This window comes from Bos indicus x Bos taurus, chromosome 22, assembly GCF_003369695.1.
Source record: "Bos indicus x Bos taurus breed Angus x Brahman F1 hybrid chromosome 22, Bos_hybrid_MaternalHap_v2.0, whole genome shotgun sequence".
In the NCBI taxonomy this organism is placed as follows: Eukaryota; Metazoa; Chordata; class Mammalia; order Artiodactyla; family Bovidae; genus Bos; species Bos indicus x Bos taurus.
In genome coordinates, this window is record NC_040097.1 from 26792293 (window position 1) to 26815099 (window position 22807).

Here is a 22807-nt window from a genome sequence, read left to right on the forward strand (position 1 = left end):
TGAAGAGTTGGACACGACTGAGCAACTTCACTTTCACTTTTCACTTTCATGCATTGGAGAAGGAAATGACAACCCACTCCAGCGTTCTTGCCTGGAGAATCCCAGGGATGGGGGAGCCTGGTGGGCTGCCGTCCATTGGGTCGCACAGAGTTGGACATGACTGAAGCGACTTAGCAGCAGCAGCAGCCAATGCAGAAGACATAGAGACGAGGGTTCAATCCCTAGGTTGGGAAGACCCCCTAGAGGAGGGCATGGTTACCCACTCCAGAATTCTCGCCTGGAGAATTCCTTGGACCGAGGAGCATGCTGGGTTACAGTCCATAGGGTCACAAAGAGTCAGACACAATTGAAGCAACTTAGCACACATACACATGATAAACACTAGGAGTGATTTCTCTATTCTGGTATTAACTAAAGAACTCTTGGAAATGTAAGTAATTCATTTTACCTTATTTTGTTTGATGTATATGTGCGAAGTTTCTTAAATCCTAATTTGAAAGCCAGTGGATATAACCAAATATATATAATGAGTTACACTGAATATTTATAATATTAATTTTTTGTGGCTAGATAGTACACGTACATAATACAAAATCCCCAAGGTACACAAGATTCTCCCTCAGAATCTTCACCAGACTCCCCAGCTACAGAGCCCCCTATCTGTCCTCCTGCAGCAGCCACTTTATTGGTTCATTAAAGTATACAGCTATACAAATGCAAGTGTACACATTTTTCCATTCATCTTTTTAAAAAAACAAACTTGGTTCCACACTTTGTTTCTTTACCGATAGATTTCAGAGAGCCTTCAGCAGCAAAACAGAGACAACAATCTTGTAAATGACCACATAATATCTTTTTGTACGGATGTATCATAATTCATTTAACCTGTCTCCTAAATAATGGCCATTTGGTTTCCAGCAGCTTGACATTACTTCAAATGCTGCCTTATCTGTGTGTGTATCTATATCTATCTATCTATCTATCTATATCCTTATATCCTACAGTGATTAAATATCTATAGGATATATTCTCTGAAGTGGGGAACAAGGGGTGGGCATTTTACATAATAAAAGATTATCTTAAATTGTTCTTGTTATCTTAAATTGAAGCTTTCACTAATGTCCCCTCCCAAAAACCAGCATTATAGAGATTTTTATTTTTTTAACTCACAACCATCAGCTATTTGGTTATCTCATTTATGGTTTTAATTTGAATCACTCTAATTATGAATAGACCTGAGTATTCTATGAGAGTGAAACATCTATATTTCCTTTGCTGTGAACTCTACATAGGAAAAATCCACATATTTTTGGTGTTTCTCATATTAATGTATAGGAGGCATTTTTACATGAAGGAATTTAGCTCTTTATGTCATAGAAATAGCAATGTTTTTGTCCTTTAACATTTGGTTTTTTGCCCATGTTTTTGTTAGTTCTGCCACATGAAGTCTAATAATATTAATAATAATGTCACCCTTTTCTTTTTCAGCTTCTGGCTTTGTGCCAGACTTGGAAAAGGTTGGTCCCAACCTAACAATTCTATCATTATTTTTTCAAAAACTTAAGATTTCCTTTATTTAGTTTACTTTTTTTGGGGGGGGGGAGTGCAATCCAAGTGGATTTTATTTGAATTACAGTGTAAAGCAGGTAAGCGACTCACTGTTGAAACTTTTTTACATTTTTAGAGATTTCCCAGGTTATCAAACAAATGTGCAATGTGAGCTGCATGACAAAAGCATGGTGTCTATTCTGGACACCATAGCATCACTATACCTACACAGCCTCTGCACACAGTCAATACGGATAAACAATGGTAGAAGTAATCATTAATGTAATAATATGGAGAGACTTCATAATAGAAATAAATTCTGAGTGCATACAAGTATAAGATCTTATCCTAGCTACTTCAAAAAGTTTTCGTTTTTGTTTTTAAGTACACATAACATAAATTTCAAGTTTTCCCTGGTGGCTGAGTGGTAAAGAACTTGCCTGCCAATATAGGAGACATGGGTTCAATCCCTGGGTCGACCCCTGGAGAGGAGAATGGTTACCCACTCCAGTATTCTTGTCTGGAGAATTCCATGATCAGAGGAGCGGGCTATGGTCCACAGGGTCACAAAGAGTCAGACATGACTGACTGACTAAGCGCACACACACAGACAACTTCACTTAGCACAATGTTCTCAAGACTCAACCACAATGCAGCATGTGTCAGGACCTCCCTCTTTTTCAAGGCCAATCTTCCATTGTATGTATATACTATATTCCGTTTATCCATTTACTTGTCTATGAACACCACGCTAGCTTCAAAACTTCTAAAGCCTGTATTAACCTCGCTTAGCATGAAGCCTGAATTTTCTCATGCTGCTGCCACTGTAGTTATACATTAACACAGCACTTGGGGGGCAGCCATTATTACAACTGTTTATTATTGTGCAAAGGTGACTATAAACATTTTTTGAAGCAAGACTAAATCTGCGCTGTAAGATCTGCAAGGGGTAAACATCATAAAATCTGTGTTGTAATACCCACAAGGGAGAACCAGCCTGGCTTGCAGGCAGAACGTGCCTTATTCCAGAGGCTATACACCAAATGACTATAAAGGCCATCCAGGCAAAACCTGTCAGTCTGCCCAGGTGTAATAGCAGGAAATGGCAGGGCCTATGGCAAGCTGAGGTTGGCTCTTCTACTTTCTAAATGTGTTCAAATTTAAAACACAGATTAAACACCAGTCAAAGGAAACATTCTGCTAGTTAATGTGCTGTGAGCCAGTTTGTTACTGCCACTTATTTCCTCAGGAACCATGCTGTTCAAATATTTATTTTTTGCCACAATTAATGTTATTTCAAGGTTATATGCTAACCAATTAAAAAATTAAGCCTAAAATCAAACATCCTTGGAGCCATGCACATGAAACTCTGCCAAATTTACCAATGTCTTCAAAAATGTTTTAACAGGTTAAAATAAAATTGGAAAAACCTTCTATTGCATCCCAGGAACTAATACTTGCACTATTCAAATATGGTTCTTAAAGCTAACCAGAGATATAAACCATACCTAGAAGGGTTAGTGAGCTGGTATTAACTTGGCTGATCAGATATTTTCATCAGTTTAAATACTGGAGGCACATGCTGACAACTCATGGAGCCTATGTTTTTAGAAATGAATAGTACAGATGATAATTAAGACATCCTTGAGGAATTTGTGGATTTTAGTCATATTCAGTTTTCTCATGGCTTTAGTTTTTTCAGCCAATTCTTGCTGAAATATATTTTCACCGGGAACATGTGTTTTGTAGGTTTTTATGCAAGGTGATGTTTATTTTTGGTTAAATCTAATATTAATACATCATATTTTAGAGACATCAGGCATGAGTCACAGGAAAGATATCAATTTTACAAGAGAATCATTTTATATATTGTTCATCCATGAGTGAGGCACTTCCAAAGGACCAAACCACATCCTAACTGAAAATTAAGTAACTTTCAAAGTCACACTGAATCGAGGGGGCTTTAAGATACCACTTGTTTATCAGAAGATCACCAATGGTTGATCATTTAAATAAACGTTTTCTCCCCTCAGGCACCCCCTGTGCTCAACGCGCACTGCCCGCTCATGTGTGGAGGAAGCACTGTAAGACAGAGACGCCCGAATCCATAGCACCCGTTTACCCTGTGCTCCCGTGCCATGCATTTCATGTCCTGCTGCTCAAAATACAAATGGATGTCCCCAGATGAACAAATTCTGACACAACTGCAGCTGAGATCACCGTCTCTCCTACCCCCTCTCCCACCCCACCGTTTTCACTCCTTCACATCCCCTCTTCCTGTGTTCACTGTCAGCAGGCGGACCACTGCCCTGTGAGCCCCTGGGGAACAATTCTGCTCTTATCATCTCTGTTCAACAGGGTTCAGCAAATGAGCTTGGTTCAACCTGCTGAGGAAATGAAGATTTAAAGTCTTTCATATAATTGGCAATGATAATACAAAAAACATGAATTAAAAGACTTCTTTACCTTCCTAAATACATAAAATCAAAAATATAATGACAATATAGCTACCACCAATCCCTGAGAACTTGCAGGTTCATTTTCCTTTCATAGATAACTCACTTAAAACCTGGAGTATTTAAGGTACTCAGGAAACATGATTCAGTCATTTAAGAGCTATATAAATAACTGTTAATTGTCTCTTACATTATGTTTGGGGTGGGGGGGGGACTTGTGATGTGCATAATACTGTTATTGCCTTCTCTAGAACTTTCACATATTATTTACCTCTTGAGCTTTCAAACCACATGGTGAGTAGATTTTACTCACTCCAAATTTATTCTCTTGCCACTTACAACTACTCATTCCTGACTCCCCAGGAATTTCTTACAATTAGACACCTCAGATGTGTTATTTCACTTATTCATGCATATGATAGATATTTCTTGGACATCTAATATATTTGCCAAACACTTTGTTGGCAACACAGTAGTGAACAAGACCAACCAAGTCCCTGCCGTGATGTAGATGAAGATCCAGCAAACGAGACTGCAAATGCCCAAGAGAAACACAGATGTGCAAGGGACAGAGGATATAAACAAAGTTACAGGGCATATTCTGGAGCTGAGTGTAGGATGGTATGGTTAGAACACAGCGACTATAGCTCTCTGTGACCACCACCAATACATAAGAAGTTACTTAATAAATGTCAAATGATCAGTTAATATAGTCTGTAGCTAATATACTTCATGGCCTCATTCTCAGAAAGTGAAACCATGAAACCAGCCCTTACCCATGAATCCTCCAGTATCTCTCTTTCAGCAGGTCACTAACCTGGCATTTCTTCACCAGTCTCGAAATGACGACTAATTCCTCTAACTGTCTGCTGAATCCTGGCTCTATCTCCTCCTGGGGCTTAGTCCCAAATGATCCTATTTCCTACTACTGTGTTGAACCTTCTGCTTTCCACTGGAGGTTTTCCTCCAATCTTCAAATAAGTGCCGTCCTCTCTTAATTTAAACAAATATATTTTAAAGTCTTATTGTGCTTCACCTTTCCATAACTTGCCTTCGTGTTACCCTTAAGCTTTTAAAGTTAGACTCAATCAAAAGAAAAGGTAAAGACAGAAAATAAAGAGTGTGCAATTGACTGTTTTACTGGAGGAATGCTGCCCAACTAAATTAAGGGAAACTACAAGAATCCCAGAGCCCTAGGACAGCACACAAACACAGACACACAATGAAGGGTTATTAAGGTGGCTTCTCTTAGTAACAGAGGAGGAAAACAACAGCCAGTAAGTTTTTCTGATTTAATTATGAGACAAGCAAGCATGCCTGCATAGACATAAAATCAGGCTCCATGGGCAGGACCAAGGGCAGTGCAGGACTGTGATGCTCAAGACAGACTCTCTCCCTTAATAGCTCAGAGAACAATTTTCCTATCTTTGAAACCAAGGGATACAATTACTAAATTGGCATAATTCAAGCTGTTTTCAGTCAAGTATCACCTCTGTGTAATTAGTATTCCTCTCAAATGCCCATTAGCTAGAAAAGAACAGCAACTAATTAGGTAATGTATATTATTATTAATAATAAGAAGTGACCCTTCTGGAGTACTGAATATGCATTTTCACACATCAGGTTACTCAATCCTCATAAAAACCCTCTTAGTTAGGATTTCATCACCCCCATTTTACAGACTATGAAAGTGATGTTCAGATGGTCTGAATCACACATGTACTGGGTAGCAGTACAGGATTCAAACTCAGTTTGCCTAACTCTACAGCCTGTGATTCTAACCAGTATATCACATCTTATAATTGATGTACTGGAGATGCACTGCTATAGAAAAAACAAACTAACATACATAACAAGCTGTATGTGTCTGCAGGCAACACATTCTTATTACACATGTACACACCTATATATATATATATATATGTATATAAACACATGTGTCATAAACATTCTCTTTGCAACACCAGGGAAGTATTTTTTCACCATAAACAACTGCAGGAAAAAAAGAGAATAACAATAAATCGCCTTATTTCCTGATAATCACAAACATTAGACACAATTAGCCAAAGTTCCCAAATCTTTTCTGGAACATGTTAGACAAACCAACCTCCAATTGCTCAAGTACCTGGTTTTTCAAAGGCCCAAGGAAGCCTAGATTTTCCGCCATCCGCTGAGCTTGGCTGTCCTTTATCCCTTCAATAATGTCAATTTGCTCCTAGTAAAAATGAATCAGATGAACAAAATTCAGACTATCAAATGAAAAGATTTACAACCTCAAAAGAAAATGCTTAGTATTTATGTGCAAATGAGTAATTAAAAGTGTGGCACCTTTCCAGAGATCTCTGAGTTGGGCCACCACAGCTGCCTATGGGGTATATTTTAATTAGCACACCATCTATAAAACAGCCTTTTCAAAACTATATAATTCTTCAGGGTGGCATGCTGACAAGATGATCGGATGCCAGTTTTCACTTTTAATTACTATACAGATGGCAGTGACGAATATTTAGTCAGTTAATTTTTATGACATGTTTTTGGAAGGCTTCCAAAATAAGTTTTTCCTGCCTAATATTGCTGTTAAGTTCAGAGTTTGTCTTATATAGGTTAAATATTACCTTATGATTTAAATACTCTGTTGATGATGGTAATTTTTAATAATACCCAAGCTCTACAAAGGGCTATTCCCTCCACGATAGTGAGTGTTGTTTAGATATATTATTTCATGTACTCTCTTAACAAATGTAATGACTTGTTTTAAAAATGTTAGTTTCAAAAAAAAAAAAAAAAAGTAGGTGTTATTGGTAAGCCAGCAAGTATAGTCTCAATTTAACTTCCAAAATAGTTAACTTAAATATGCAACACTGGTGAAAATATTTTAAAACCAATCTTCAAAGTATTATTACCTTATAAATGAAGAGTTTCAAGAAATAAAATTCTCGCTTTTTAGAAGGAAAAAAAAATCAGTTTCTAAAAGAAATAATAAAGATTTTTACTAGAAATTTTTTGTATGATTTTTTTGACACTAAGAACTCGGAATTAAAAGCTAGGGTTATAGTTCCAAAGACCTTAGGATTTTCTTCTTATAGCTGAGGTAGGTTGAGAAGCACTTTGCATATATTATCTAATTTAATCTTCACAATTCTATAGGGAGGGAATATCCCCATTTTCATTTACTGATTCAAAAAACTGAGAAACTTATTGGCTAGTTAGGATTTGACCCCAGGTCTCTTTGACTAGAAACTAATCTTAACATCTTAAAAAAAAAAAGGACAACCCCAACAACAACAACAAACAACACACACAAGATTTAAAGGATAAACAAACAGAATCTGGGCCTTAGAAAAATTCTACTTTGCACTGTGCTAAGTCGCTTTATTACCAGTACTGAAAGACATCAAGGCAGTTTCTAGTTCACATCTATTTCGAGGAGACAATTTCTGGGTCATATTTATAAATGAGGTAGAGTTAACCAAAAGGAAATGGAAATTTCACATTCCTCTGCCATTGGTTAATTCTTGTGGCAAGTTGGATGGAAAGAAACTAGAGAGAAAGAAAAGGCTAGAAGGAGGAAAGAATGAAGGGAAAAGAAGGGCACAGAAAAGATCTTGAAAAGCACGTATTTTGATCTACCCAACCTTTTCTTACTGGACATCCAGTATGAAAAAGGACTCAATATCTTCATGCCTTAAATCCCAGAAACAGTACACCAGGCTCAGAAATCAGGCTCACATTCAGTGTTTAACAGCATGTACAGAAACAATAAACAGAACATAGTCAGGAATCTAAACATACCTTAAAAATAAGTTCTGGATTCGAAGCTGCCACCTCTTCAATGTCAACGCCCCCCTGAGGGCTGCCCACCAGCACAGGGCCATTGCAGGACCGGTCCATCAGAATGGCCAAGTAGGTTTCCCTGGAAATGTCCAGGGCTTCAGCAACCATCACCTACCACATTAGCAGGAAAGTCAATTAAGTCAGCATCGAGCTGATTTCCACTTGGAAATCTATACAAACTTGCTACACAAATCAAACAGCTTTATTTTCAGGCTCTTTAAACCCAGGGAGATTTGAGAGTTCTGCTCTCATGGTGCACAGTGCCCATTTTCACCTCCTTAATTGATCCTGTTAACTTTTCAAGTGACAGGTATTCAGTTTGCCTCAAGGAACCTTCCCACTTTAATCTTCCTTTTCTTCTTCAGAAACCCTGACACTTGAGAAAAACTCCAGGGAAGCAGATGTTGTTTTAATTTGAGGCATTAGCAGTACATATATATTACTACACTGATTCTTCTCAGATTGCACTGGTGGGAAACCAAGTTTGCTTGCCAAAGAAGGGTTCTTTTTATGGTGTGTCTGATGCTTCCTATGTTTGGATACTTCTGTCTCTTGGATCACTGTATTTTTATTTCAATTTATACTTTCTCTTAAATTACAAACATAATATTTGCTTGTTTGAAAATAAATGCTGACGATACTAAAAGTATATAGAGGGGACAGTGAAAGCAGTCCCCTCCTGCACATACATACCCCTTGGGCCCCAGCAGAACCTTTGTGATGATCAGAAAAAAAAACATCCCTTTCTCTATGAGGATGTAGTCACATTCCAGGGCAGTTTCCTGGACAGATGGGTTTCCTTCTCCACGCATGCTCCAGCCAGGTCCTTTGTACTCTGCACAACCTTAACAAAGGCACAAAGCAGCCCTGCCAGGAAAATCCACTACTAATTTTTACCTCTTCCCTATGCATTACCAACATGGAATCATCTTGCACATGGATAAATATTACGCATGCTTGAATGCTTTTCTTTCTTCTTGTTTGCTATCTTAATACTATAACTTAGATTGTACAAGGTCTTCTCTCTTCATTGTGACTACATAATATTTATATGTCAATATTTATTTGATCTTGTCCTGGCTGACAGACATTTATGTAGACTTGTGTTTCTAAAAATGCTACCTCAGTGATTCTTTCTGTATGTGTAGCTTTGCTCCATTGTTTTAGTATACCCCTGGTCAAGGGATATAAAGATAAAATGGCTAGGTTTTATAATAGATTCTTCATATTTAAAATTTTGATAAGTACATCAAATTTCCTTGGAGAGAGATGCTAGACCAACTTACACTACCAACAAAAATAGTAAAAAATGTCTTGGATGCTTTTTAAAAGAAAATAAGAACATCTATAAAGAATCAGCACTAGAAGTAAAAATAATAAAATCACATACACTGCTTTTCCAAAAAAGGAATTCAGTAATATGTTTCACCAAAAATGATATTGATTAAATAATAATAGAGTTTAGCTCCCTAGAAGCCACAAAAGCACTAAGTTTTAAGTCACATGAAGTGGGATAAATATATGATGACCTAGAAAGCTATAATGTAATGAATACAATTAACTCCTTCTTTTCACACCTCTATAGAATTTATGACTGGTTAAAAATAGAGTACCTTAGAAGGGGCTTCATAGTGATTTTTCTATCATAAATGGTAGCTCATGAGTTTGTAAGAAATATTTCTTGGCACATGGTGTTAGGATTTTCATAGAGCAATTTTTATTTCAAGCTCACTTTCTAATACACAGCTATTCTAGTGAACCAGATTTAACAACTTTCAGTAGTTACTGTAACAAAAACACAGTGTTATAAGTTTTAGGCTAAGTGTCATTCAAGTGTCCTATTCTTAATTTTCTCAAGTGTTGACAGATGTGCTCTGTATTCTATCAAATTTCTATTTGTAAAGACCAGCTGCTGTCTCAAACAGCTCTTCCTTGGTAGAAATAGCCCATCACTCTTTAAGAAAACATTCCCAAGAAAATGATGATTTTTAATAGATAATTCATGGACTTTTATATACAAACAAATTTTCTGACATTGAGATGCCTTTTATATGACCCAGGATGTTGAAATCCTTTAGGAATTGTGACAGAGAGAACTTAAATGGACTCTGTGAACTCTCATGTCATGAGAAGCTCAGTTAAACACATTTCAACCATCTTTATCTGTGATGGATAGAAACTGTATCAACACAGCCTTTTCGTGGAGTCTTTCAGTATGGAGAATCTTTTTAATGTACTTTACTCTTGAACAATGAATCTGTTTTTCATGTTTCTTACTGTCTGTTCATTTGGTTTCATTTTTTATATATCATGCTATTCAGACTACAGTATGTGGATGAGAGCCGGTGCACAAACTATTTGTAACAGAACAACAATTAGATAAGATTAACAGGGTACTCAGTTACTCTCTGCGGAACAGGAACCATTACTGATAGTGAGCCATGGAGCACGTGTGTAGAGCACTGCCTCACCTCCCCTATTACTATCCAAGGAAAACACTACAAACACAGATTTAGGAAAAAAAAACCCCAACATGAACAGATGTATGTAATGTGCTTAAATAGCTTCTTAAACAAACTAAGACCTAAAGTGTCTATCATCTGGGGACTTCTGATTGATGTCCAAGATTCTATAAATTACAAATGCATGGAGAAGGAAATGGCAACCCACTCCAATATTCTTGCCTGGGAAATCCCACAGACAGAGGAGCCTGTTGGGCTTAGTTCACGATGTCGCAAGAGCTGGACACAACTGACAGACTAAACCTACACTGCTGGTCAGAATGTAAAATGGCACAGTAACTTTGGAAGACATTTTGATGGTTCCAGGAAAACTTAAGCATAGAATTACCGTTTAACCCAGGAACTTCACCCCCAAAGCTCTACTCAGGAAGAATGAAAACACAAATCAATGTTCACACAAAAATGCATACACAAAAGTTCATGCTTGCTCAAAAGTGGTAACAATACAATTAATTGTTCATCAACTGATGAATGAATAAACCAAATGTGTTATAGTCATACAAAGCTGTATTATTCAACCATAAAAATATATGAAGTACTGATATATGCTACAACATGGATGAACCTTGAAAATATGCTAAGTGAAGGTAGCCAGACAAAAAAGGCTTGAAACATTCCATTGATATGAAATATCCAGAATAGGCAAATCTATGAATATAGGCAATAGCTTCATAGTTTCCAAGGGGTGGAAAGACAATGGAGAATGACTTCCAATGGGTATGGGTTTCTTTTTCAGGGTGATGAAAGTGTTCTGGTATTGGATAGTGGTGATGGTTGCATAACCCAAGAATATACTAAAAACTGTTTAATTGCACATTTTACATGAATGAATTCTATGGTATATGAATTATATCATATTAAAGAGAAAATCAATATAGACACACTGGATTAGTGTTTCCCCAGGCTGGAAGTAGGCATAGGAATTGTCTGCAAATGGATGGGAGATTTTGGGGTTGGTCGATGGAAACACTCAAAAACTTGATTGTGGTAATAGCTGTCAACTCCATAAATTTATTAAAACTACTGAAGTTGTACATTTTAAATGAGTTAATTTTATGGTATGCAAATTATACCTCAATAAAAATGTTTTTTAAAAAGTTAAAAAAAATGCAGGTTCCTTAAAGTATATATAATGTTACTATTTCAAGTATGTGGTAATACGTATTTTACATGGGAAAAGGACAGAAACCATATTTAACAATTATTTCTAGAAGGTGAGAATAGAAGAAAATTTTATTCTCTAATTTTTATATTTCTGTACTATCGGAATTTTTCTCATGTTAATAATTTTTGCAATCAGGGGAAAAAATACTTAAAACTATACCACTCTGGTCATTTCTTGGCAATAATTCTATTTACAAGAATGCACTTATCCCCAGGATTTCAGGAACCTATCTATGAACTAATTTTATTCATATATATAGTGTGTGTGTGTGAATCTTCTTGTGTGTATTTTATATGCTTTTTAAAGGTATCACAAACTCTAATCTCAAACTCCATGTGTCCATAAAAAACAATAAATTCCTACAAACAAAACCACTAATAATATCCCCTATAAACAAATTCTGAACAAGTTATATAGGTAGAGGCTCATAACCAGTTTAAAGGGGAAAATAAAAGTATGATGCTGAGCTGAACAAAAATAATTCTTCAAAACCACTGTAAGATGTAAACAGTTCTTGTATCTAGCTGCAAGGCACTGGGAAAGGGAAATAACCAGAGCCAGTTTTGTCTGTGCACTTCCTCAACCTTCAGAAAGACTCTGTGTTCTTAGAGGGAAGGGGCTAATGACCCACCAGTATCCCCATCTCCCTCCAGCTCAGTGTCTTTTTCAGGACCAAGGCAGTGTGCTTGGTAAGCTAAGTATGCTAAGAAGACCAAGCTGGTGATTTCTGGGGGCCGTCATATCAAAAATTTTCCAGACAACTCCCTCTGAAGTGTAAAAACGGAATACACTGCCTCAGCTGCCTGAAGAATGGCACTCTGGAAGAGATTATCATGTGATAATCCATATGTGATTCTGTGTCTGTGGAGCAGACAGTTGCCTCCCCAAAATGCTGGGCCCTAATCTGCTGTTACAATGTCATGATGGGGCCTTCTAGTCATCTGTAGCTCCCAGGCCTAGAGTGAGTGACCTGTGCAGTCATCCAGGCCTGCATGCCAGAGGGTCCTATTCTTGGTCTCCGATTTGATGTTCTGCTGCAGCCAACTTGAAATATGAACAAGAATCTCACATTTTCATTTTGCACTAGATCCTGCAAATCAGGCAGTCAGTTCTGGTGCCTCGATACATAATGAGGAGTTCAACAAAGCTAAACAGACTAATAGGAGGGCAAGTTAGGCTCTGTCTCAGATCTACCAGTCACAGTTTCATGGCTGAGGTGGGCCACTTTGCTTTAGACTTTATTTTCTGTGTGTGTACAAGTATGTGCCCTGTACACACTTGGGTGTCCCAAAAGATCCCACTAATATGACATATTCCCAGTAATAACAGTGAGTCAAAATGGTAATAACCTCAAAATAAGTTATAGGGGAACACAGAAAAACCACCAAAATAAGCACAGGAATTCTGATACACTGGATGAGGGTGGGGCTGTGAGGAAGCAAAGAATGTCCCTCACTGATTCTAGGAACTGTCATGTTAAGTTCTTTTTGACTTTAAACAAAATGTGTCTGTGTTCTAAAAGAAAAAATTATTATTTCAATCATTACCCACTGTTACCAAATCCTGATGATAATAAACAGCTACTAATTTAGAATCCTTTTTTTCTCTCTCCTCAAAGTCATACTACACCAAAAACTATGTGAGGTTAAAAAAAAAATGACACAGACAAAGTGTACTGCTTCATTAGATTCTGTCAAAACTGAAGTATGATTTTTTTTTTTAACACATACACAGAAGATGGACAAAAGCATTCACATTACCTTTTTAACTTTCACACCTTCTTTTGGAGTTTGTTTTGTTGCTAGATTATATCCAATCATCTGTTTAGCCAGCTGTCCCACAACTTTAGGGCTAAGAGAGAGGAGAAAAAAAGAGAGAGAAGAAAGAAAAGAAAGTCAATGTTTATACTGAAAACAATTTTAAGACACAGTCCATACTATACCCCCACATCCACCCTGCCTTGGGCCCACCTTCCACCTTCACAGAATGCATGGTACTTTCTGTTTATATACCAGGTGCTTAGCAGTGTAGCAGACGCTCCCTGGTTGCAAAGTATGTATCAATGAATGAGTGGGAGTAGAAGGAAGGAAGAGGAGGGGAGGGAAATGAAAACAAGTTTGCTTGTTTGTTCTCCCCTTCTCCCAAATAAGTTACAGTCATAGTAGAGAGACAATGCTGAAATGCACAGGTAAGATAGTGGGCAACTTGGGAAGTAATGCCCAAAGATGGGGATAAAGGGAAGGGGAAGGATCAAAGTAAACCACTGAAAGGTATGTGACAGGATAGGAGAGGAAAGTGTTTTCACTGACTGTCTAGAACAGAAGGGGTGTCAAGTTTTCACCAATTAGTGAACAAAAATCCTTTTACAGGAGAAGGAAAACTGGGACACTGCAGAGCCCTCTACCTGTTGTCTACATCATTTATTTGTGACCTTCTGCTCCTACTCCCTTTCTCAGTGCTCCTTTCCATCATGAGCAGCATCTTCCATAACTGCTTTGTCCAAAGATAAGGAATTAAAACCTCCACGCTTACTCTTTTGTTAAATGAACGCCTCCTTTCAAACCGCTACTGAAGACACCTTTTCCTCTTCCGCCAGCTAAGATCTGGGCTTTTAAAACAATTTCTTTTGCATCTGCAAAAGAAAATCCAGAGTTAGTAGCTGATTTAAAATTCTTTTTTTTTTTAGCAACCACCAAGTGGTAATGACATAACTTCCAAAAGTGACTGGCAAATGCTCTCTCAAAACAACTTGGAAAATGAAGGCAATGAAGAACTTCAAAAAACATCGATACACCTAAATACAGAGTCTGTTTACTGAGGACATTCAAATATTTCCTGCCAGTTCAAATATTTCCTGCCAGTTTAATCTAATTCTCAACTATCCCAAGGGAGAACAAGGCATGTGTTCCCTTGTTCTTCTAAGTGTCAGAAGATGCTAAATAAATCCAGGCTGGAAGTATTAATTCTACTGTGTAATGACACTCCCATGTGACAGAGACACCAATCTGCCAGTCAGAGGAGCTAACTACCTGTCAGCCATCTGAGATGTCAAAGGGAAGACTGGTTTACTTGGAGGAAAGTTTTAAAAAAAAGTTGGAAACGGAGGATTTAATAGCTGTTTTCTTAGAAACCAACAGTTTTCTGACCAGTTGTTCTATGTATCAGTAAGGTTGGGTAAGGGAGGAAGAAATGGATTAAAACTAAAAGAAAGCAGTATTTTATCAGTGTTGGCAGGGTAACAGAATATCCCGGAGCAAAGTGGCTGTGGACTCTCTCTTTGTCAAAACACTCAAGGAAAGAGTGAATGGTCCACTCCTGACATTTGAGACCAGTCATAAACTCAAACATGTTTATGGGCCTGGTGGGAAAACTGGGTGTGTGAGGAAGCCCAGTGATAGAGAAAGGACCATCAGCCAACAGGAATACTCCCCTATCCAATCAACAAAATGAAAAAAAAAAAAAAGGGCAACCCACAAATTAAATGTGTTTAATAAACCAAATAGTACACACCCTCCAGCCACAATTATCATTCCCTGTATATGACTCAGTTTTATCTAAAATTAGAGAATGAAATCAGACAATCTCCGATATGGCTCTAACAGTTTTCTGGTTTGGCACACCAGGTTTAAAATTGCAGACCCAGGTTTTAATCAAGGCTTCATCCTTTGCCCAGTTGTGTGACAACGGAAAAGTTACTTAATGTCTTTAAGACTCTGTTTACTCAATTATGAAACAACACTCAGCGTTGTTTCAAGAATTAAATTAGAAAATATATGCGGAACGCGGGTATACCTGTGGCGGATTCATTTTGATATTTGGCAAAACTAATACAATATTGTAAAGTTTAAAAATAAAATAAAATTAAAAAAATAAATAAAAAATAAACCACATCAAAAAAAGAAAATATATGTGACTATAACATCATGATCAATTAATTCATTTTACTATCTTTATATATCGTGAAGAACCAAAATGATTATTTTCATTCAAGCAGAAATGGTAAAAAGTAATGGAATCTGCCACCATTCATGCAAGGTCTGTAAATGTTGGCTATTTTAATCAGTACTACCATTGTTACTACTACTCATAGGCAAGCAGGCAAAGGTTCAAAGAGAAGGAGCCATAGGTATTTTCAAGAAGGAAATGGGAGAGCTATGAAATGATTTGACACTATGAAGGCACTGGGTAAAACAGTCACTCTAGCTGATGTAATCAGATCGTTAAGGTTCATAATCTTATTGGTTGATCTCCATTTTTTTGCTCACATTCAAAAAACCAAGGTTCACGTTCTCTCAGAAGCAAACACAGCTCCTTCTTTGCTGCCTTCTATAACCACTGACAATAGTTTCTGCCCTGAATATGAACCATCACAACATCAGTCAAACAATGTCTTAGAATAAACTGGTTCCCATCAAATTGAGTAGAAGCCAAGTTATTGTTACTGCTCATTATCAAATCCTTACTAGGAATGAAACCAAGTAAAATGAATTTATTTTGCATTTAGGCTACTGCATGTAGGAGCAGTGGTAAGATAAGAACTTTGGTGTAAAACAGACTTAGTTAAAATCTCCAACTCTACCTATTCCTTTACTGAGAAGAGAATGAGATTCAGAAAGGTAAAAGTAACATGTCCAACTATAAAATATTCATAACAATTTACAGTGTTAGAATGATGTGAAAATAAGTGAAGAAAGTAGGTAAAGCACTCATCTCAAAGTCTGGCACATTTAAAACAAAGAGTCAAAATATTATAGCTATTATAGTATCATAATTATTTTCAGCAATTCAGCAAAAGCGGAATTCAGAAGGAAATTTCCCATTTCCCTTTGAAGATATTAAGTGGAAAAAACACTTCTGCTGTTTACTCAACTTTTAACTGCGTTTTCTTCAAATTCTTTAAAAATAGCCAGCATTCCATTGCCACTATCATTTTTTATAACCTCATGAATCTGAAAAAAGAGATGCTTTCCTCTCCAAGCTTTCCAGCAACAAAACTTCAAAGCCATGCAGACTACCTAAATGGGCAATGTTAACTGACATTACATGGGCTTGATTAGTTAAGTTTTAGGCACTAACCATCAGGACAGAGAAACAGTTGTAAGCTCAATAAAAGTGTTGTCAATTGTTCACATCATTATTGATCACTTAATAAAGGACTTCATGCCACCTAGCTGGTAGACCAAGCAATCACTTTGGAGACTGTGAAGACACATACTGGGGCATGGAGAAAGAAGGAAAGAAAAAGACTGTCAAATCTAGGTATATCTTCTGCAATTTATATCGCAGGCTAAAAATAAGTTCATTACAATCACCTCTTCTGGTTAGTTCTCAAGTGCTACTAAAGCAGTATGCTGCTAAGTCACTTCAGTCGTGTCCAACTCTGTGTGACCCCATAGACAGCAGCCCACTAGGCTCCTCTGTCCCTGGGATTCTCCAGGCAAAAATACTGGAGTGGGTTGCCATTTCCTTCTCCAAAAGCAGTATAGTATGTCACTGTTGCTGCTGCTGCTGCTAAGTCGCTTCAGTCGTGTCCGACTCTGTGCGACTCCAGAGACGGCAGCCCACCAGGCTCCCCCGTCCCTGGGATTCTCCAGGCAAGAACACTGGAGTGGGTTGCCATTTCCTTCTCCAATGCATGAAAGTGAAAAGTGAAAGTGAAGTCGCTCAGTCCTGTCCGACTCCTAGAGATCCCACGGACTGCAGCTACCAGGCTCCTCCGTCCATGGGATTTTCCAGGCAAGAGTACTGGAGTGGGGTGCCATTGCCTTCTCCGAGTATGTCACTAACTGAAGTAAAATAAGTTTGTCTTGTCTTGCGGGAAACTCACATAAAGTAATTTAATTCATGTGATTATTTACTCAAACTGTTGAAAATTAAGATACTAGATTCTACCGAACAGTAACTGGCTTTTTCATTTAGTATTTACCAAGTGGTTTCATACTTAATGTCACTGTTTCCATTTTATTTAAAAATCTAACTTCTCCAAAAACTCATACAAATTTCCTTTTTTTTTTTAACATTACCTCACTGTTTCCAAAGAGAATTACAAAAGAATATTCCAGGGACTTTCCTGGTGGTCCAGTGGTTAAGAATCCACTTGCAAATGCAGGGCACATGGGTTTGATTCCACATGCCACAGAGCAACTAAGCCCATGTAGCACAACTACTGAAGCCCACAAGCTACAAAGAAAGAGTAGTCCCTACTCACTGCAACTCGAGACCGCCTGCATGTAGCAACAAAGACCCAGCACAGCCAGAAATAAACAAATAAATAAATGATATCTCAATGAGGAAATCCAATTTTTGCATGAATACACAAGATGATCTAACTGTATTATAGGATATAAAGCTAAAAAGAGACAGAGGTGGGTAAAACTCTCCTCCAATAGATTTTGTCCAGATATGGATTGCATCTATACATTAATAACCATATTACTGGTAAAACTGAAGTCTGCTGCTGCTGCTGCTAAGTCGATTCAGTCGTGTCGGACTCTGTGTGACCCCACAGATGGCAGCCCACCAGGATTCCCATCCCTGGGATTCTCCAGGCAAGAACACTGGAGTGGGTTGCCATTTCCTTCTCCAATGCATGAAAGTGAAAAGTGAAAGTGAAGTCGCTCAGTCGTGTCTGACTCTAGCGACCCCATGGACTGCAGCCTACCCTAGTCCACGGGATTTTCTAGGCAAAAGTACTGGAGTGGGGTGCCATTTAACTCCGAATTCCCGACTCTTAAATGATACTCTTACATAAAGTAGCCTAAATATGCAATACATCTACTTTATTCTGTTTCTTTCCTGGTGAGTTTCTAATAATGAACAGTGCTTAGGGCAAGGTTTCTACTGGGTTTGATGGAAACTGGTTTACTATAATTCATATATATATATATATATATATTAGGGGAACTATAAGAGACATATTTGATAAACTTAACCTGTATGCAGGTCAGGAAGCAACAGTTAGAACTGGACATGGAACAACAGACTGGTTCCAAATAGGAAAAGGAGTACATCAAGGCTATATATTGTAACCCTGATTATTTAACTTCTATGCAGAGTACATAATGAGAAACACTGGGCTAGAGGAAGCACAGGCTGGAATCCAGATTGCCGGGAGAAATATCAATAACCTCAGATATGCAGATGACATCATCGTTATGGCAGAAAGTGAAGAACTAAAGAGCCTCTTGATGAAAGTGAAAGAGGAGAGTGAAAAAGTTGGCTTAAAGCTCAACATTCAGAAAACTAAGATCCAGTCCCATCACTTCATGGCAGATGGATGGGGAAACAGTGGAAACAGTGGCTGACTTTATTTTTTGGGGCTCCAAAATCACTGCAGATGCTGACTGCTGCCATGAAACTAAAAGACGCTTACTCCTTGGAAGGGAAGTTATGATCAGCCTAGACAGCATATTAAAAAGCAGAGACATTACTTTGCCAACAAAGGTCCGTCTAGTCAAGGTTGTGGTTTTTCCAGTGGTCATATATGGATGAGAGAGTTGGACTGTAAAGAAAGCTGAGCGCCGAAGAATTGATGCTTTTGAACTGTGATGTTGGAGAAGACTCTTTAGAGTCCCTTGGACTGCAAGAAGATCCAACCAGTCCATCCTAAAGGAAATCAGTCCTGAATATTCATTGGAAGGGCTGATGTTGAAGCTGAAATGCCAATACTTTGGCCACGTGATGCGAAGAGCTGACTCACTAGAAAAGACCCTGACACTGACAAAGATTGAGGGCAGGAGGTGAAGGAGGCAACGAAGGATGAGATATTTGGATGGCATCATCAACTCCATGGACATGAGTCTGAGCAAACTTCAGGAGATAGTGAAGGACAGAGAAGCCTGGCATGCTGCAGTCCATGGGGTCACAAAGAGTGGGACACTATTGAGTGACTGAACAGCAACAACAAAGCCTAAATAGAATAAATAAGAAACATTTTAATTAGAAAAGCTTTGTAGAACTAGTTCACTTTGTTTTTCAGGGATGGGATTCTGAAAATATATTAATGCAAAATAATGTTTACAAAATATACTTCAGAACCAGAACACAAATGGGCCACAGTAAACGTCTGAAATGTTAGCCAAGAATATCAGTTCAGTTCAGTTCAGTCGCTCAGTCGTGTCCGACTCTTAGCAACCCCATGAATCGCAGCACGCCAGGCCTCCCTGTTCCTCACCATCTCCCAGAGTTCACTCAAACTCATGTCCATCGAGTCAGTGATGCCATCCAGCCATCTCATCCTCTGTTGTCCCCTTTTCCTCCTGCCCCCAATCCCTCCCATCATCAGAGTCTTTTCCAATGAGTCAACTCTTCACGTGAGGTGGCCAAAGTATTGGAGTTTCAGCTTCAGCATCATTCCTTCCAAAGAACACCCAGGGCTGATCTCCTTTAGAATGGACTGGTTGGATCTCCTTGCAGTCCAAGGGACTCTTCTCCAACACCACAGTTCAAAAGCATCAATTCTTCGGCGCTCAGTTTTCTTCACAGTCCAACTCTCACATCCATACATGACCACAGGAAAAACCACAGCCTTGACTAGACGGACCTTTGTTGGCAAAGTAATGTCTCTGCTTTTCAATACGCTATCTAGGTTGGTCATAACTTTTCTTCCAAAGAATATCAGTAAGAGTACGCTATTTTCAGCTGTCCTTATTTAAACAGTTTGGTATTGAACCAAATATCTGTATTACTGAACTGGTTTTATTCAGCATTGTTCTTTCAAAATATAATACTTTCTAAACACAAAATGTATTATTCTACATGCCAATACTACAGCGAGATGACTACCGCCATGATCATCTATTTTGAGTCAATAACACTGGAGCTTTGGGGGGAACTATGATTTCCATGATTCACTGACAAGCAATATTGGAATATTTAGTTTTCAGCACACCTGCATTGTGTAATTTGAGCCTAGTGATCACCTTTCACGAGGTCTGATAGAATTCTTAACAGAAGAAAGTAAATGTATTTCAGATTTACAAATGAAAGGCGTGGAGAAAGGGGAGAGGGAGGCAAGAGAAGAGCTGAAAAATACTATGAAAAGATGAATCTTAATAAAGAACATACAATTATAGGGTGATAATGGAGACTCAAGTGGAATTTCCCAAAAGAAATGACCTAACATCCCAGTTTTCGTTACAACTCCAGAACCTGAACCTGAAGATGGTGAATTACCCATCTTCAATCATTACTGTAATATCTCCTACAGACTGACTTACCTATTTCCTTTGATTGTGACTAGGTCACTCGCTGTGAAGAACACTGATTCTGAGACAGAACAACTATTTCAACTTTCAATAACTCTGACAAGGGCTCACAAACACTGGGATAGAGAATTTTAAACATATGAGATGTCGGAGTAAGTCATTTCACCATTGGTCACATACCTAGACTGAAACAGAATTGGAGATACTTGACTCTGTATCAGTATGCTACTTAGCTTAAGTTACATCAAAGACTTAAATTACATGTACTTACAGCAGTGATTTACAAATAGAAGCAAAAGATGAAAATAAGACTCTCCAGTACAGGGATTTTATGATACAAACAGGAAGTTTTCCAGGGGGAGATTATTTTACATTAAAACATTCTTCACTGATAAGGCTTTTTTATATAAGTTCTAAATCTTAATTTCCCATTGAATATGATAGTCAATTAACTTCACATTATCTAAAATAATTCCCACATTTGGACACTGTGGAGGCATGATAATGCTCACTTGAACAGTTTATTGATTATAAAGGAGACGATAATATTATCTTAACACAAAACAGTTTTACTTTCAAGGGAATCATTTTAATTTGAGTTCCTATAAAACTGGGCTTCCCAGGTGGCACAGTGGTAAAAGAATCCGACTGGAGGTGCAAGAGACACAGGTATGATCCCCAAGTCTGGAAGATCTCCTGGAGGGGAAAACAGCTACCCACTCCTGTATTCTTGCTTGGAGAAGTCCATGGAGCGAGGAGCCTGGCGGGCTACAGTCCATGGAGTTGCAAAGATCCAGAAACAACTGAGCACACACACACACACACACACACACACATATACACACACGAACAATCCCTAAATTAGTTTGATAAATCATTGTTTTTTTTCAAACTGCCATACTCTTAAAAATACTGTATATATAATACTACATTATAGGCTTCATTAAAATCTATCATGATAAATTAGCCTATTCTTCTGACCTTGTCACTGGTGCTGTTAATTGTTTTCACAACCATTAATACATACTCCATTTGTGATAAAAATTTCAAAGGTAGATAAAAATTACCTCCAGAAAGGCTCTATTCAGTTGTTATCTTACCTTTTCTATCCCTTAACACTTATAAACCAATCTTTCATTTTGCCTACTAGATTAAAAGATATGTTTCTAAAAGAAAGGTTAAGGATAGAACTTCCTGTCACTGATGGCAAAATTAACATGACCTTATTTAAGCACCTTATTTAAGCCAAAAAAAAAAAGTCTAATACTCTAAGACTGAAACCACAGGACATTAAACAAACCTTCTGCAACTGAAACCACTTGTGAAAAAAAAACAATCTTTCAGAACAAACAAGTTTCTTCAGAAAAAGAAATCTCCAGAAGAAATCTCTATGTAGATTATAGTATGGATTAATATATACACTAGTAATAAAAATACCTGTGTAACATTTGTACCTTCAACATATCCTGGAAATAGTCACAGATGACGAAAAGCATTTATGAACATCAATAGCATTTCTACAATGTTTTGTGGTACATTTGAAAGGAAAGAATGATAAAAGAAAACTAGCTATCAAAAAAATCATTTTTTCCCTGACTTTTAAGGCAAAGATACATTCAGTCAAGGTTCAATTAGGGAAGCAGAACCACCGTGAGTTATGGATAAGAGATTTATTATAGGAATTAAAGCTGAATTTGTAAAAGATACTGACAAAGGGAAGATGTGAAAGTGGAAGTTGAAGGATCACAAGAGTCACCAACCAGCCAATCAGAGAAAAAACGGCATATCCAAGATTCATAGAGAAGGGTATGGGACTTGTCAAGTGGGTTTGTGTTCATGTTGATCAGCAAGGACAGCAATTGAGAAAAATTGCTAGACATGGAGCAGAGAACAGCAAAGACAGGTTGGACCCTCTTGCCAGCATGTCTACATCTGCCCATCACTGTATCACAGTGTAACAGCTGCATTCCAAATTCTGTGCAATCCCATATCTAGCCAATTCTAATCTGAATTATACAGGGAAGGAGATTCTGCGAGACAGAGCTCCACCTTAACCAAGCTGACACAGTATAAATC

General features: G+C 37.8%; 1 protein-coding gene across 1 annotated transcript in view; it reads right to left on the reverse strand.

Moving 5' to 3' along the window:
- SUCLG2 (succinate-CoA ligase GDP-forming beta subunit) overlaps positions 1-22807 on the reverse strand; it is a 275323-nt gene that overhangs the window by 120711 nt on the left and 131805 nt on the right. Inside the window, exons 3-6 of the mRNA XM_027523664.1 lie at positions 14058-14157; positions 13286-13376; positions 7797-7949; positions 6130-6219 (exon numbers count right to left, since the gene is read on the reverse strand). Of these exons, the coding sequence (XP_027379465.1) occupies positions 6130-6219; positions 7797-7949; positions 13286-13376; positions 14058-14157 (434 nt within the window). The remainder of the gene's footprint in view (positions 1-6129; positions 6220-7796; positions 7950-13285; positions 13377-14057; positions 14158-22807) is intronic.